Source organism: Paroedura picta, chromosome 10 (genome assembly GCF_049243985.1).
Source record: "Paroedura picta isolate Pp20150507F chromosome 10, Ppicta_v3.0, whole genome shotgun sequence".
NCBI lineage: Eukaryota > Metazoa > Chordata > Lepidosauria > Squamata > Gekkonidae > Paroedura > Paroedura picta.
In genome coordinates, this window is record NC_135378.1 from 37,437,699 (window position 1) to 37,454,574 (window position 16,876).

At 43.0% G+C, this 16,876-nt stretch overlaps 1 protein-coding gene across 1 annotated transcript in view; it reads right to left on the reverse strand.

The window, feature by feature from the left end:
* Window positions 1–16,876, reverse strand: part of WWC2 (WW and C2 domain containing 2) — a 165,711-nt gene that overhangs the window by 56,937 nt on the left and 91,898 nt on the right. The window contains exons 8-9 of the mRNA XM_077302315.1: window positions 16,731–16,804; window positions 9,581–9,820 (exon numbers count right to left, since the gene is read on the reverse strand). Coding sequence (XP_077158430.1) covers window positions 9,581–9,820; window positions 16,731–16,804 — 314 coding nt within the window. The remainder of the gene's footprint in view (window positions 1–9,580; window positions 9,821–16,730; window positions 16,805–16,876) is intronic.

Below are 16,876 nucleotides of genomic sequence, written 5' to 3' on the forward strand. Positions count from 1 at the left end.
CTTCTGCTTTCATTGCCTTCAGTACCCAGGATGAATTTCAGTCCTTTCCACCCATTCTCCCTGGTAAATTTTAACACTTTAAACAAAAAGTTTTGGAATGTCAATGAGGAAAAAAAAGAATACACAAAAAATGTGAAGTTGCATACACCTGAACTAAATTACTAAGGATTTTGAAAATGAAAGTAATGCTCTTTTGATGCAGAATTCATTACCAGTCTTCCCTCCCAGTAATCATTCTGGCTATGGGGTCGGTAGGCCTAGTTGGGCAACCAGCAAAAGACTGGGAAGGGGGACATGGGGAGGGGGGAGCCCGTGACAACCCTTCTCCCTAGGCGCTGCTCTCAAAATCTCCAGTAAGTTCCCAGACAGAAAGATCTGCGTACATTAAATACGGGACAATTGGGAAATGGCTATTAAATGAATGTAGGACTTTGGTTGTTTTAGTACATTTATTTTTGTTGTTGTAGTGCATTTGTCTAATATCTAAACATATCACATTGTTCAGCATCAATGCGTCTTAAAAGCAGGATGGAATACAGGCAAAAAGCATTACAGCCCTGCGTTTAATAATGCCCTTTTGTAATTCTACATATCACACCAGTGTTTTGTACCACTGTTCTCCCTAGTGCTGTTTTTAAGGTTCCAAAATTCTTAGAAGGATTCTCTCTCTTTTTAGTCATCGTTTTACTATGCAACATTCAGCTATTAAGTCTGGATAAAAAGTATGCCGTTGCTGCCCCCCCCCCCCCACACACACACTTCCAAAGTTTTAAACTTTGTTTTAGAAACTTTCCCTTCGGGAGCCTTCTCTCTGAAACAGCAAGTACAAGGGCAGGTTTCAAATGCATACATCCCATCAAAGGGACAGCTTGGCATGCAAAATAGACATTTAAGCTCTGGGGGGTCTTTAGCACTAAGGTTTATTTCCTTTGTGATGCAGACACCTTAAGGGAGGGGTAAAGGCCTCCGCTTTACTATAGCACTAAATACACATTGAAATCTACTCTTGTTCTGTGTAGGATTCTAAATGCTCCATTGGTACAGACCTACAAAGAGAAGATAGAAAGGCCCCAGTGGGGACCACTGCGACTTGGTTCCTGAAATAACAGGTTTATGTTTTTACCTCTCGTTTTTCCCATGGGCAATGCTCATTTTCACCACATGCATGAAAATCAGCCAAATGGGCATAAGAGTGTATCTGTGATGTCTTTTATTACATTAAAGGGATTTCTATTAGATCTACTTCTTATTCCTGAATCTTACAACCCTCCAAAACCTAGTGGATGCCTCTTATTCTGAATACCATATGTATTTGCCTCGTTTTAAAAGTTTGATCTGGCATTCCGAATGGTTAGCAAGATATCCCTTGAAATATTCAGGGTCAGATGTTCTTTCCAAATTGTAGGGAAAGGTAAGATAAACACAAAACAAAGAAACCGCACAGAGGGACAAATTCATTCCAGCGAGCCAAAATATGGAATAGAATTTTCCATAGCTTTCTGGTATTTTGGCTAATGCTATGTCCGTTCTACAAATCGGCGAGCATAAGAAGATGCTGGTTTTACAACTACAAAGTTGATGGACACAGGCAGACAAGTAGCAGAGAACAATATACATGTGCAAGTACTATGCAGGCATGGGAAATAGAGTGTTGTTTGCTTCCTTCCAGGTGCCCTGGCACTCCCAAATGTGCAAAGTTTCTCAGTGTGGCTGTGCCACTAGAAATTCTGGTGTCTTTGGGAGGGGGACTATAGCTGACTGATCAAGATTAAAATGAATTAAAATGGCTGTGCAAATGTGAGCATTGAGTTCTGACAACAGGACATTTACAAACAGTATTTCACAGCGTTCCTGGTTTCCCTTATGAGGCCTTTCATCTGGTCTCATTTCTTCCTAGGGTTGACAGCTCTGGGTTGGGAAATATCTGGAGACTTTGGAGGTGGATTCAAGACTGGGTGGATTTAGGGACCTCAATGAAATATAATACTATGGAGTCTACCCTCTAAAGCAGGGGAACTGATATCTGTCACCTGGAGGTGAGTTGTAAAACAGAGGGATCCCTAGGTCCCATCTGGGACTGGAATCTCTACAGGTCTTCCTAAGGCTTATGGAAACCTTGGCTCCCATCTGCATTAAAACTCAATGTTTTAAATTCTGTGCAGAAACATGTAAAAGGTCAGACTAAACAAAGTCCCAGCCAGCTCATAGGGGACCAGATTTCATAGGTCACTAGATCCTTACCGGGCCCATAACCTCAGTAGTAAAAAAAAGTGGTCTGAGGCCCGTCAATCATTTGTCATGTCTCTCCAATCAACCCTAGGGCTTGGCTTGAAATCTTTCACAAGTCTTTCAAATGTAAACTCTCTATGCAAAAAAGGGAAGTCCTGTCATAAAACTTCCAAATGTGAATTCTCTATGCAATTGGCTAGAACTAGTTAGCGGGGTCGAAGAGTCCTGATTTTAAAAGCCTATGGGGAGGAAGGGAAGTTGTGTGTGTGTGTGTGTGTGTGTGTGTGAGAGAGAGAGAGAGAGACAGACAGACAGACAGACAGACAGGATGTGTTAGATCTCTCATGCTATTTGATTACATTTTTATACCATTTCACCTTGAGTTGCAGCAGAAAATTGGTAAATAAATAATAAAGTGTAAATAAATAACAAGGGAAATAAATACTGATGGGCTGAGCACCACTGTATTCAACCCCCCCCCCCCCAATTTCTAGCTATAGGCCTGGTCCTCTATCTACCATAACCTGAATCCAGGAGGGCTTTTTAAGTGAACCCCATCTTGACAGCTCAAATGGAAGGACCACCAAGATACTGAAGTATCATCTACAGTTGGTTTTCTACATGCTTAAGCCCTGAAGTGTCCAGCAGGAGGATCAATAGTCTCAAATAAAGATTGTTCCAGGGAACTAAATCTATGGTATTGTTGGTTTAGAATGGTGAGCACCTTTTTGACAATGGCACTTTTCCTGTGGCTCCTGCAATGGCCCATAGCTGTACTGTCCTGGATCTGGTTAAAAAAAAATGAGGAAGCTTGCCATCCCTTAAGAAGCCACTGGCATCAGGCCTCTCTGTTCATGTCCCCACTTGTTGGATTGGGTCTAAAGACGTGATTGAGAGCACAGGTTGCGCTGCCAGTTAATTCATAATGGCCTAGCTTTTCCAAGGTCTCTAATAACTGTTCTATCACTATGAAAGGAACAAGGGCTATTCCTAGATCTCTGATAAAGGTTCGCTTTGCACAAAAATAACAACGGATATCCCTAGGGGTTCTCCTGTCCTCTTTTTTGAATGTCAAGGGAAGGGCTTTTGTGTGTGTGTGTTTGGAACTGCCTTTAACAAATGACAAATGGTTATGAAAATTTTACCCCTAAAGACAAATGACATTGAGAAAGGCCTTTCTTACAATCTGAAGTTTCTGCTAAAATGTCTTTAAGTGACTATTCAAAAAAGATATGTTCAAAGTAAGACGGCAGTAATAAAATTTGCCTTGAAGCAGAAATCCAGCGCCCATCAGTGTTGAAGTCCTGTATCCATCCCCATCAGTACTGTCTGCAAGTACATTACTGGTTCCCAGGTATTGTAGTACCAAGTACTTCTGTTACTAAAGATCTGTATGAGCACGGAAAGGCATTGGTGGAAAAGTATGACATGAACTCTAGAGAACATAAGAAGACCCCTGCTGGATCAGAGCAGTGGCCCATCAAGTCCAGCATCCTATCTTATACAGTGGCCAATCAGTTACTGTAAAGGGCCAACTAAAGAACAGAGGCCAATGTCTTCCCTTCATGTTGTTTCTTGCACTGATATAAGCTTTACTGTCATTGAATGTTGAGGTTACCTGTAGTCTAAGCTGCCCATCTGTCCCAACCTCCGCGGGACACTCACGCCTTTGAGGACATTGCCCCATACCACCCGGGTCCTTAAAAGTCCTGCTTCCTTGGCCTGGACTCAAGCTGCGGGCTGGCGGTACCACTGGGGTGGTTGGAGGAGGAGGTGGTGGTGGGAGCAGCAACGATGGGAGCAGCAGCAGCGACGAGTGTTCAGCCAAGACCAGGTCAGGCCACGGAAGGGGGGCGGTGGGGGGCAGGAGGAATGAAGGAGCTCCCTCCTCAGACCGGGAGGGTCGATGGTGGGGCGCAAGGGAAGCCTGGCTTGCAGCTTTGGCTCGGCTCTGTTGTAAGGCCACCGCCTTCTCCGTGCCCAGGGGAAAGGGAGGTGCATCGGTAGCGGCGGCCCCCATGCAGAAAAGAATGCCCAGTCGGAAGGAGGGAAGGAGGGTCGCAGCCCCAGTCAGACGGAGGGAGGGACACTGCCACCCCAGCTGGAGAGAGAAAGGGCCGCGGCTGCCATCTTCAGTGCTGCTGCCGCCGACCCTGCCCCAGTTGGAAGGAGGGACGGCCACTGTTGCCGCTGCTGCCCCCGGTGTCCCGCTTTACCTCCATCAAGATCTGGTCACCTTACTATAGTCCCATAGCCACAAACAGACCTATACTCCACAAGTAGCTAAGGCCTTTCCAACCCTCTTTTAAAGCCATCTGTTACTGTACATCCTCTGGACAGTACTATATCCTCTGGCATTTTAATCACTTGCTGAGTCATGAAGAGAGTTTGTTGAGGCCATAGCTACTTGCTCTGTTCTTGAACCTCAATCAAGAGGTCACATGCTTTGTTCAAGAGATCACACTTTGTTCCCAAAGGAACAAAGAACTTGGAAATATAGGTTTGGCTGTAGATGCCCTGATTTCAAGGTCTGTAGCTTCATTGTTCACCAAAGTACAGATTCACTCTGTACCTCAGTGGATACTGGAAGGGGGTCCATCCTTGGATACTACTACTTTAAAGTTAAGGCATTCACTCTGATATTCATTAGTAGGAGACTTGATATTCTGTGGCAAAGGAGTAAAACTTGTTTGCTAAATCACGTCTCTTTATTTTATTTATTTGATTTTTAGACTGCCCTCCCGGCAGGCTGGTTTTGAAATGGCTTGATCATTCCCTGTGTAAAAAGTCCCCCCACGGAAGGAAGGAAGGAAGGAAGGAAGGAAGGAAGGAAGGAAGGAAGGAAGGAAGGAAGGAAGGAAGGAAGGAAGGAAGGAAGGAAGGAAGGAAGGAATAGGGGGAATCAGGTTAATGATGTTGGGAACAGGAATGCCAGTCCCAAGGTGGGACCTGAGGATCTTCCAGTTTTACATCTCCAGGCAACAGATCAGTTTCCCTGGAGAAAATGGCTGCTTTGGAGGGTGGGCTCCATAGCATTATACTCCACTGGGGTCCTCCCTGCCCCAAATCCCATCCATTTCCAGCTCCACCCATAATGTATCTGGTGTTTCCCAATGTACAACTGGCAACCCTAGCTGGGAAAGACTTCTGGAGCTCTTGGAAAGCGTTTTGTAACATCACTTGGGCCATTTTCTTGAGTCAACTGACTCTCCTCCAGGTCAAGATTCATACTGAGGCAGCAGCTGCTTTACTGTGGATTTTGTTGTGTTTTAGAATCCATGGACTTCTTCCTCTTCAACCCCCTGTGTACAGTTAAATAGTTCTAGATCCCCCCCCCCCTTTGTACACCTCACTTTCCCTGTACTAAGCGAATTTCCTGAGAATGCAATGTTGCCCAACCTGGTTATCATGGACAATTTAACTTTTTTTTTAGGAGCCAACTGGACTGAAATGAGGGCTATAAATACATCAAATAAATGCGGGGTCCAGAAAAGTAGTTTTTCTGTTTTGTTATGTTGGTTTGTTTGAGCTCTTTGCTTGCGACTCCTATTGATTATTGTTGGTTTTAGTTTTTTGGTTGATTTTAATTGTTTATTGATTCTGCTGGATGTCACCTCAGGCTTCTATATGGAGAGACTGCAAATAGGCACCCAGAATAAATAAAGTCTTCCAGCAACAAGTCCTATCTTTTGAAGCAGATCTACTTATTTTTCTCATGTGGATAGTAGAACCAGTACTGGCTTCTCTCTCAGTGATTTACAGGACAGGATTCAATTTTTTAATACTATCTTGCATCTTTACCACAGGCCTTGTCTGATAACTTCCTGAAGGATCCCCTTTAAATTTGAATCAGGACTTTAATATATGACAGAAAAAGCTAAGGGAATTTGTGCTGTCACCACCAACTAGTTGAATGGTGCCATATGCACAGGAGATATTTCTATTAGTGAAATAAATATGGTCTATAATAGCCTTTTCTTTTCCTCTTTTAAAAACCCTGCCTATTAAACTTGCATCTGGAGACTTTGTTGGTTGAGGAAGATGAATATGGTCTGATTCTGGCTTTAAGCTTCCCTCACCCCACCCCTGAGCAGAGAACACACACACGCACATACACACACATGCACACATATATTGTTGAGAGTTGGGTTGGAGGGAAAGTAAGTATGGCCTTGCTTTTCGTGCCTCCAGAAATCTCAAGACCTAGGGTGTGTCTTTTTTTTAGCAGAATTAAATATTTTTGAAAAATCTGTATCTTTGTTCTGTGTCAATTTTTATTAATATTTGCATTTCTATTAAAAGTTTTAAATATTATACAAGGTTGCTCTGGGGCAAATTAGATTTCTTAAATTAACTGTTTTAATTTGGATGTTATTTTGGATGTTTGTCTCACATGTATACATGAAGCATTTTGTACTGATTGTTATGGCCTGTGGCTGAGATAATGAACTGATCTGAATAGAATGAATTTAATTGTTTTTGTTGTTTTAACAAGGTCTGATATACAGTAGATACTTTACAACCCACAGAATGTTTTACAATGCACAGTTGCATTCATAGCAGTCCTTTTCAGTATTTGTGCAAATTAAGGTTTTCTTTCTTCCTTTCTTTCTTCCTTCCTATACCACTGCTTCCCACAATAGGCTTGGGATGGTTTACAGTAATGAAATGCAATCAAAACCAGTACACTTCCCCCTACCCTCCTAAATCCCCTCTTCTCTACTGGGCCAACCAGACAGGAGATGGTCTAAAATAAGGTGGGCAGCCAAGGGGAAGGAGGGAGGCCCATGTAATTTCCAGACCAACATGGCCTCACCATAAGCCTGGTGGAACATCATCGTTTTACAGGCCCTGCAAAACTTTGTCTGTCAGGGCCCAGATTTCAACAGGCAACTCATTCCACCAGGTCAGAACTAGGCAAATGTCTTTAGGGCCAGTAATTACCAACAAGGTGTTGGTGGAGCACAATGCTCTGCAGTGGATATACTGGGAGAGGCAATCCTTCAGGTATGCAGAGCCCAGACTGCGTAGGGTTTTAAGGTCAGTACCAGAACCTTGAGACTGATCTGGAACTCTGCCAGTAGCCAATACAGCTCCTGGAGGGCAGGTCAGATATGGGGTCCCTGTAAGGATTTGTACAGCTGTATTTTCCACCAGTTGCAATTCCTGGGTCAGCGCCAAGGGTAGCCCTGCATAAAGCAAGTTGCAGTAATCTAGCCTGGAGCTGACTGTTTCATGGATCACTGTGGCTAGGTCTCTCAGAGTCAGATAGGGCACTCGTAGCTTCATCTGGCATAGATAATAAAATGCCTAGTGAGCTACACATTGATAAAGAGGCATCAAAGGCCACCTCCAGGCTTTTGATGCTGAGGGGAGCTGTTAATCACACTCCACCAAGGCAGGAGAGGCACACTTCCTCTTCTGGCCCCTTTTTCCACAGCTGCAGGACCCCCATCTTTGAGGGGTTGAGTTTCTGGCAGCTCTGCCACTGTCTCCAGACCTCTAGCCAATGAATCTGGGTTAGATTTTTTAAATTCTTTTTATGCTATTTCACTTTTTTGTGTGATCTCGATTTCGGCTTCCTCCACTTCTGCTTCTTAGTAAGCCAGGCAGCTTGTGTTAAGCTTGAACTGGATGAAGATGCCTGGGACCAAAAACACTGCTGGTCATACCTTTCTGCAATAGCTACCAGCCAGTTAGCTAGTGGCATAGCCACCAACAATATAGGGCAGACGCACCAGAGAGTTCTGCATTTCTTTTGGTAATAGGCCTCTCTGGGAGCATATTATCTCAGTGGTTCACCATAGGGTCAAGTCATGAATACATTTATGTCTTCTGACATTACAACAGCATCCCTTTTCATTTACAGATATACAGCTCCAGAATCCAATACAGCTTCAGCACTGACAAACCTCATCCTGTTTCTCAATTGAATAGCTCTGCCTGCTTCCTACCCATACAGGAAATGCAGCAAAAGTTCATGGAAAACATGGTATTGTTTACTTCCAAGACTGGCCTTTTGTTCCTCTGTGACTAAGCTAGTACCTTGCCAGAGGCAGAACTGCACATCGGTTTGTAAAACATTAAAGTACAATGTTTCCTAAAATGGAGACATACATAGATGGGGGGGGGGGGATCGTACCCATTAAAATATTTCCTCCTAAAGAAAAAGATCTGGTTCATATGCAGCTCCTTAAATGCACCATAACCCTTAGGCTTAAACATCCAGAAAGCACAATGGTGCCTTTCTGACGTCCAGCAGTAAAGAGCAAAGTCCAGTAGCAAACCCCACCTTCTCCCTGGTTCTCAATAATGATTTAGGACTCACTAGATCCTCTTCTCCTTTTAGGCAAACAGTGGTCTTGCTGAGTACTTCCAATAGTCAGAGAGAGTTACACCTTTGGCAGCAGAATCTATAAGACAGTCCCGCAATATCTTTTCATTCCTGGCCAGTCTAATCTTATCTATTAGTACAGTCCATGAAGTGCAATGTAGCTTGTTATGTATTATATGCTGTTTTGCAAAATTTTAGTGGTTGAAAGTCCCAGCAAGTCCCAGCTGACTTCTGGCAGGGCTCTTATTAGAACATTCCTGAGAAATAGAAATCAGCTGTGGCTTATTATATTTTTCCCTGTCACAGATTTTCGTCATTCCTTCTCAAACTTATTTTGCCAGGTTTGGAAGGTTGGTAAGCGGCAGGGAGGACTAGAGGGCAAACGAGATGAGTTCAGTACTTGCAGGTCTCCTCTTTGGAAAGAAAAGCAGTACGTCCCCCCACCCCCCGCACGTGAGTGCCTGTGTGGAACAATATTTCTACCAAATGTTAAGAGATTCCAATTCTGGAGCAAGGAGGAGAACATTTACAATGCACAGTTTACACAGGTCACAGCTGTCATCCCCAAACTTGCGAATGACGCATTGCACACTGTTGGCTTGCTTCAGCTGTTTAGCATCCAGTGCAGGCATTTCCAGACTGGCTACAAGCGCGGAGCAAAAGATAACTTGGAATAATACCAGCACGGTGAGTTCTATCATGGTGTGAAGGACTCCTTGAGCTACTGCCCAGCACACTAATAATAAATTTAATTAAAACATATACAGAACAGCTAGTTGGAGGGAAATGACACATCAGGATACAGCTCAGAGACTGTTTATGCACTGGTCCCAGCTCCCGTGCAGGAGCACATATTGGGGGTAGATGAGTTGCACCGGGCCAAGTGCTCCCCCATGTGGATGCAGAAAGAAGTGGGGCAAGCTGCCACAACTAAAACTCCAGCCTACAGCCCAGCATGAAACCTCCAGTGCATAAACTGTCAGATTGAAGAAAGCATGGAATGCTAGAAAATCTTACCGTTCTGTAAGTGCATCACTTGGTGAGCTTTTCACAGACAGCTCCTCTTCCAGCCTTTTCCTTTCTGTTTCCAGATGCTCCAATTCATCTTGAGTGCGCTTACAGGGGGTGACAAACTGAAGTTCTTTTAGAAGCTCTTCCTTTTCATTAATTAGCATCAGCTTTTCCTTCTCGACGTCCAGGGCCCCAGGCCAAGCTTCGCTTTCTAACTTAGACAGTTCAATCTTTAGGTTGGCCATGCTAATATGTGAATGTGGACATATTTAAAGAGAAAGAGAAACAGAGGGTGAGAGAATGGAGGAGCAATACATACTTATATGTACCAAAGAATTCCTGTTAGGGGAGGAGAAACATGGTTTAGCTTGCAGCAATATTGCACAAAAGAACAAAAAAAGAAGGCAGTGGTTGTTTGAGCTTCAAATGTAATAAAAACTGGTTTACACCATTACTGTATGCCATCTTAAATGTTAGATCATCCAGATGGTCGATTTAGACTTCAGTGCTGTGACAGTTGCCATTACCACAAGATGACTAGGTCATTAGAATCTTTCACTATATAGTGACTCTAGAGGGGACATCTGTTTAATCACAGATAAATAATAAATGTATGGGAAGAGAGGTACAGTTTCTTGCACCAGCTAGTGACCTTCATGGTAGAGTTGTGAGATCTGGAGAGAGCTTTTGTCATATCCCCCTGTGCCACAAAGCTTACTGGGCAACCTTTCACATTACATATAAGAACATAAGAAGAGCCCTGCCAAATCAGACCTGTGGTTCATTTAATCCAGTATACCTTTTCAAACAGTGGCCAACCAGTTGCCCTAGAGAACTCACAGAGCATAGAGGCTAAGGCCTTCTCCTGAGGTTGCATTGGTATTCAGAGGTTTGCCACTTTGCTACATGGATGTTTAATCACTTGTTCTCAAGAACTTTGGATGGACTGCACCCTTGGCCATGAATTTGGGGGTGATCTTTGATGCCTCACTATCCATGGAGGCTCAGGTCACGAAGGTTTTTTCATCTACACCAGGCATGGTTACTAGCACCCTACCTGTCCTCAGAACACCTAGCCACAGTGATCCATACAATGGCCACTTCCAGGCTAGACTTCTATAACTCGCTCTACATGGGCCTACCCTTGTCCTTGACCCAGAAATTATAGTTGGTACAGAATGCGGCTGCAGGGATCCTTACTAAATCATCTTGGAGGGTCCATGTGTAGCTGCTGCTGAAACAGCTGCACTGGTTGCCAATTTGTTTCCAGATCAAGTTCAAGATACTGTTTTTGACCTTTAAGGCTATATGCCGCTTGGATCCTGCCTACCTGTGGGACCACTTGCCTCCTTATGCCCTCTGCAGGGTCCTTTGTTTTGTGGGTATGAATTTGCTGACAGTCCCAGGGCCCCGGGAGGCATACCTGGCCTTGACCAGGGCCTTTTTGGTCCTGGCCCCTACCTGGTAGAGTGAGCTCCCTGAAGAGCTGTGGGCCCAAATAGACTTTCTAGGGTTCTGGAGGGCCTGCAAAATGGAGCTCTTCCACCAGGTGTTTGGTTGAGGCCAGGTTGAATTCCCACGATTATAAGAATGGGTCTCCCCCTCCCCCCTGGCTCAGGATAGAGCATTAGACCTGTCCAGAGCCATTAGGCAATCTACCCCTGCTTTCCCATTTTAAGTCATTAATATTTACACACCGTCACCAGCGACTTGAAATGTTGGGGAGGGAGTTCTTGTAATATAGTCCATATATTGTACTGCCACTTGTTAATATTTTTATGATTAAGGTCTTATGGGTTATGTGAGGGGGATGTTTTTATGGATGTGATATTTTGTGAGCCACCACAACCCAGCTATGCTGGGAGTGGTGGGATAGAAGTATAATTAATAATAATAGTAATAATAATAAGACTGGAGACTCCTCTTGCTTTTCTTTCTTTTTCTTTTTTGTTTTGTTGCTGTTTTGGGGGTCTTATATTTGGATAACTGAAGTGCTGCTCTTTTTTATAATGTTGTAATTTTGGGTTCTACAGAGCCATGAATATTATTTGCTTGTACTATTTTAAGTCTGCTATTCATATGGTACGTTACTCTGAGTTCAATGTTTTTGAGAGTGAAATGTCTGGAACTTGTTGGGATAATGAAAACCATATTCTGTGCCCACTGACAGAACCAGGCAATTCTTTGGAATCTTTAGATATGCACAACAGTGTGACTTTGTCAATTAGCCAAAAGAAAAAAACCCTCAAAACCCAGCCTGATAAGTACTAAGAACGCTCCAGAAAGAACAAAATGTTGGCAGCAGTTGAAAGTCAGTTAAAGAAACCAAAGGGGATTCAACATTAAAACCATTTCCTCAATATGGTAAAAAGCAAATGTTTATTAAGCCTGATATTAGCTTGGTTATCCACATGAAATCAGGAACAGGTATTGTGCAAAACAATGACTGCCCCCATTTTCTTGGGTCACAGACCAGGAGCAAAATGGTTTTCTTTAAAACGTTTGATTAGCCTTAAAATCCTTGAAATTCTTTCCTCTACTAAACAGCAGCTTCAAATAATTTTCTACCTATCAGATTATTTTGTTTCATAGGATAATTTTGATTAAATAGAAACTTTTGCCCTATGATAACAATGACAAAATCGCTTTGGAAGGAAAAAAGAAGTTAAATCGCCCCAAATTGTTGAGGAAGTGAAATCAATCTATATATTTTAAGCAATGTTGTTCCTGTGACATCTGTATATGGAGCATTCTGAAGAGAAACTAGATTGATAGCCTAAGACCAATAATGGAATGCAGAAGCTTTAATCTCTGGGTCACGGGTTCAAATTTATCTAGGCTTGGTATTATCTGAAAGCAGGCACTTCTGACAGCTTTTCAATGACTTACAAGATGAGATGGCATTCTCACAGGGACTCCTTGTTCTCTCTGCAACAGTTGACAGTTATCTACTATCGTAATTGGTACCCTTGTTAGCCATCTTATAAAAAGGACCCAGGATAACAAGGACGGGAACACTAAAAAGTCCTCTTATGCTCCTGAGTGCAACATTTTCTTAACAGTGTCAAGGCTCTTTATCCACATTGCATTATCTCCATTCATACTGCACTTGTTCTTTGTGAACTGAGATTTCAGCCCACCTTACCACACACAGTTTGTCAACATGAATGTTCATTTTTACGGCAGGTCTCCCTCGTCCCCTCCCTCTTTCTTTTTGGAGAAGGGAAACTCAGTTGTAACCAATACAACCCTTTCCCCATATATGTTGGACTAGATGACCCATTTGGTCCCTTCCAACTCTATTATTCTATGATTCTATGTTTTAAAAAAAAATTGTTTAATTTATTGACCATCACTCCTTGCCAGCTCATGGCAGTTTTCAATATAACCCCCAATAAAACATCATTAAAAATACAAATTATAACCCCATTTTACTCCCTCCCAATTTACCAGTCCAGCATGGGCAAATTAGCCCTACCCCTGCACACACTGCCAGCCAAACATGGGGGGGTCCTGCCCTAGGTGTTCAAGGCATCCTGAGGAGGGACCTCAGATCTTCCACAGTCTGGCTTTAACCAAATGCCTGGTGAAAGAGCTCCATCTTGCAGGCCCTGTGGAGCTGTGATAGTTCCATCAGGGCTCTCAGCTCTTCCAGGAGCTCATTCCACCAGGTCGGGGCCAGGACCTAAAAGGCCCTGTCCCTGGTCGAAGCCTGTGGGCTGGAGACCATCAGCAGAAGGGTATTATTTGAGGTGTCTTGAAAATTTACAGAAACTGAACGACAAACTTGTTAAAATGAGGAGGGAGGTAAAGGGATTACTTTAAATCATACATTCTAGAAGAAGACTTCTGCATATAACCAATGGTTGCTATTCAAATGTTTATTGACTCAAAAAACCTAATCCTCTTTTGTACCATCTTAACCTTATACATCCTTCTATGAGTTTGTTTAGTTTAAATTGAATGAATGTGTCTTAGGGATTTGTTCTTTTTCAATCAGAAATCCTTTGGGGCTTTCCGCACTCCTTCAAAATCGCACAATGGTTGCCAATTGAAAACGCTACTGATTTGCCATTATGCACAATGTCGTTGACAATCTGCCACACACCTGAAACCGATCCGCAAAAAGCGCTTCGTTGTAGCGCTTTCAGGGAAATCCCCAAAAGTGGATTCACCCTCCGGAAAGCGCTACACTCCTGCAACCAATCTGCAACACTAGCGGGAAAGTTCTGTGCGTTACCATTGTTGTGGTTTCTACAAAGTCCCTCCCCCTGGCTCTCTCCTCTGATCTTCCGGCGAAGCAATCGCCATTTTTTTTCTTCGAGTGAGCGGGGATCAACGCACCGGCGAGCCTCCGTTTAGAGGCTTCCCCGGCTTCAGTCCCTCCCCAGAGCTGTTTAGTCACTAAGCACAAACAAGAGAGAAGCCCCTTTGCTGATGTATTTTCCCTTTATTTTTCACACTGTTTTCGGCTGAAAATCGCGCCCGTGAGGGGGGGGGGATTTTTTTTCTCACTCGGGAGGAGCGTGGCAACGATGAAACGGCAGCTCAAACACACCTGCAAGCTGGATGGGTCTCTCCGTTGCAACGATTCAACACAGATTCGTTGGAACGGGTGTTTTTTTTTTTTTTTAAACTTTCTTAAAGGGAAAGGGGCTGTTTGGGAGCATGCTAACGGCCGCCCATTGGCTGCTTGACAGCCAGAGGCGGGACGAGCTTGGCAATAGCGCTTCCTTTCTAGCGATTTTTGCCGAGACCGGAAGCCTGTGGGAAATGATACAAAACGCAACTGGATTCCACTACAAAGGCAGGTATGCATAATGACGAATTCCACTATTTTAAATAGCGATTTTTTGTTCAGCAAACAATTTGCTGCAAGGATCCCGGTGCAGAAGGCCCCTTTTTATTAATTTCTAATGTATGCCTCTGCATGAGATTTTTGGCTAGATCTCCTCCCCCCCCCCCCATATAAACAGATGGAGTATTCGAATTTGTTACCATTTCTCACAAAGCAAAGTCTCCTAGGATCATAAATTCAGGAGATAAATCTATTTTAGGTAACAGTGGAGTCTGACAACATACTCCAACCCTGATTCTCCCTAGGATCACTTGGCTTCCACGTAGGTCCTTCTTGGTAGGGATTCCAGCCTTCAGGTTGGGACCTGGGAATCTCCTAGAGTTACAGTTCATCTCCAGACTACAGATATTAAGTCCCTTGGATAAAAGGCATCTTTATGGCACTGAGGTCCCTGTTCTCCCCAATCTCAATCTCCAGGGGTTTCCCAACTTGAAGCTGGTAACACAACCCCCAACCCTTGCCAATGGCCAGGGGGAACCTGAAACCTTACTTCTGTGCCACTTGTCCCAGCTTTCTTTGATACTGGTCTCTAATTTATTGACGCTCATAAAGCTGGTGGGCTACATGCTTGGTTGCTTGTGCCCAATGTTAACATCTGGTTCCCTCGGCTTTGGCCTAGGACTGCTTCACCTGTTACATACTAACAACATAGAAAGGTCTATGCAATTGGCACCCTTGATCAAAAAATTAAATACAAAATAATCAGAAATTGGGGTGACTTTATTCAATTTTCATTGAAATTTTGGACAAGGGGATGACTTGAACTAGAACTCCTCCATTATTATTTTGTAATGTGCCATTTCAGCGGCAGAAAACTGAGAGTAAGATGTCCCTTAGGATGTGCTTGGCTGTATAGGGACAAGGCTCAGCATCAAATGCAGTTACACGTCAAGAATTCTGTCACAGCTGGGGAAACCTTATAGTCAGATGGCATTTATTATGCCCACAGATATTTTATAGAACTGGTAAGAATAAATTTTTATGAGGACTTTTTGTACCCCACAGTAGAATTATCTCCTGGCTCTGAATAATCAAGTATGCAGAAAGCTGGCACTGAAAGCTGAAACCTGCTTAAATTGCTTCATATGGGATGAAAATATTCATAGCAAACCTTCGACCATTTTCCAGTTAAAAATGGGACTTAATTATTTGTTCAGCTTGTAAATAATGCCATGTAATACTGTACATTAATAAGATGACAATGTTTCTCTCATTATTTTCAAATAAAAATGATTTTCACTAAAAGTAATGCAATTCCAAGATATATTTTGGAACTGGAGGCATCATAATGGTTTACTGAAACAGTTCTTACCAAACAAAAAACAAAGAACTGCAATAATAAGATTCTCAAACCACTCCTACTAGTATACTTAGACTTGGGGTTATTTCATCTTTAACATTAATATGTTAAGGACTGGAAGGTAAAATTCTAAAGCATTACCACTAAGGCACTGCTCTGAAAAGTACAGTCCTATGCAGAAGTATTCTGGACTAATCCTACTGAAATCAATAGGTTCATCCCAGAGAAACGTTGCATAAGAATTGTACTGTTAACCACTTATTAAATTATTCAAACTAACATCACCTTCTATGCATACAGTCAATTCTGAATGCAGAGTTAATGTCCCTCTGGCTATGAGTTCAAGAAGCTGACACATAACACAGACTTTACAAATAACTGACTTTCTTTCCTGACATTCTAGTTTAGTGTACAGTTATATGGTTTAACTGTGTACAGTTATATGGTTTAGATACAACCATTTTTTTCCACTGGTGAAAAAGGGTGGTTGAGGGGTTTCTCTGACCAGCCAAAAGGTGGTGTTGGGGATCCAGGCACTTATATGGACAAGAGCCATGTGGGACAGGGTAGCAGCAAAGAAGAGGACTGAATGAGAAGGCTGGCTGGATTCAACCAATTCCTGGGGAGGAAAGGGTTTAGGGAGGAGAGGGGTCTCAATGGGGAATAATGCCATAATGACCAACTTCCAAAGCTGCCATTTGCTCCAGGAGCACTCCAGACAGTAGTTTGGAAATTGGTTGTAATTCTGATAGATTTAAGATGTTGGCAGCTCTAGTCCAATCCCAGGTTTTCAGCCCTCACAAAACAGTGTGATGTTTAGAATTCATCTAGTCTAGAAAGGTATGAATGTTCAGCAATCTTTTTGTTTGAAAACAATGTTCCCTGATCTTTCTACAGATGCATCCAGCAGATGTCACTGCATGCATGAGATTCGCTGTAAGGCTACATAAACTCAGCTTTCAATTCACACTTTAACCAAGAAATGAACCCTGCCTTACCTCCTTTTGGCTTCTTCATACTGAAGACTCAGCCTGACCTTTTCAGCTAAATTGGACCTATTTCTGGTTCCAACCTGTTGAAAAAATCACCAATTATTTATTACACAAATTTATTTTTAAAAAACCTAGCCATAACACAGTGTGAC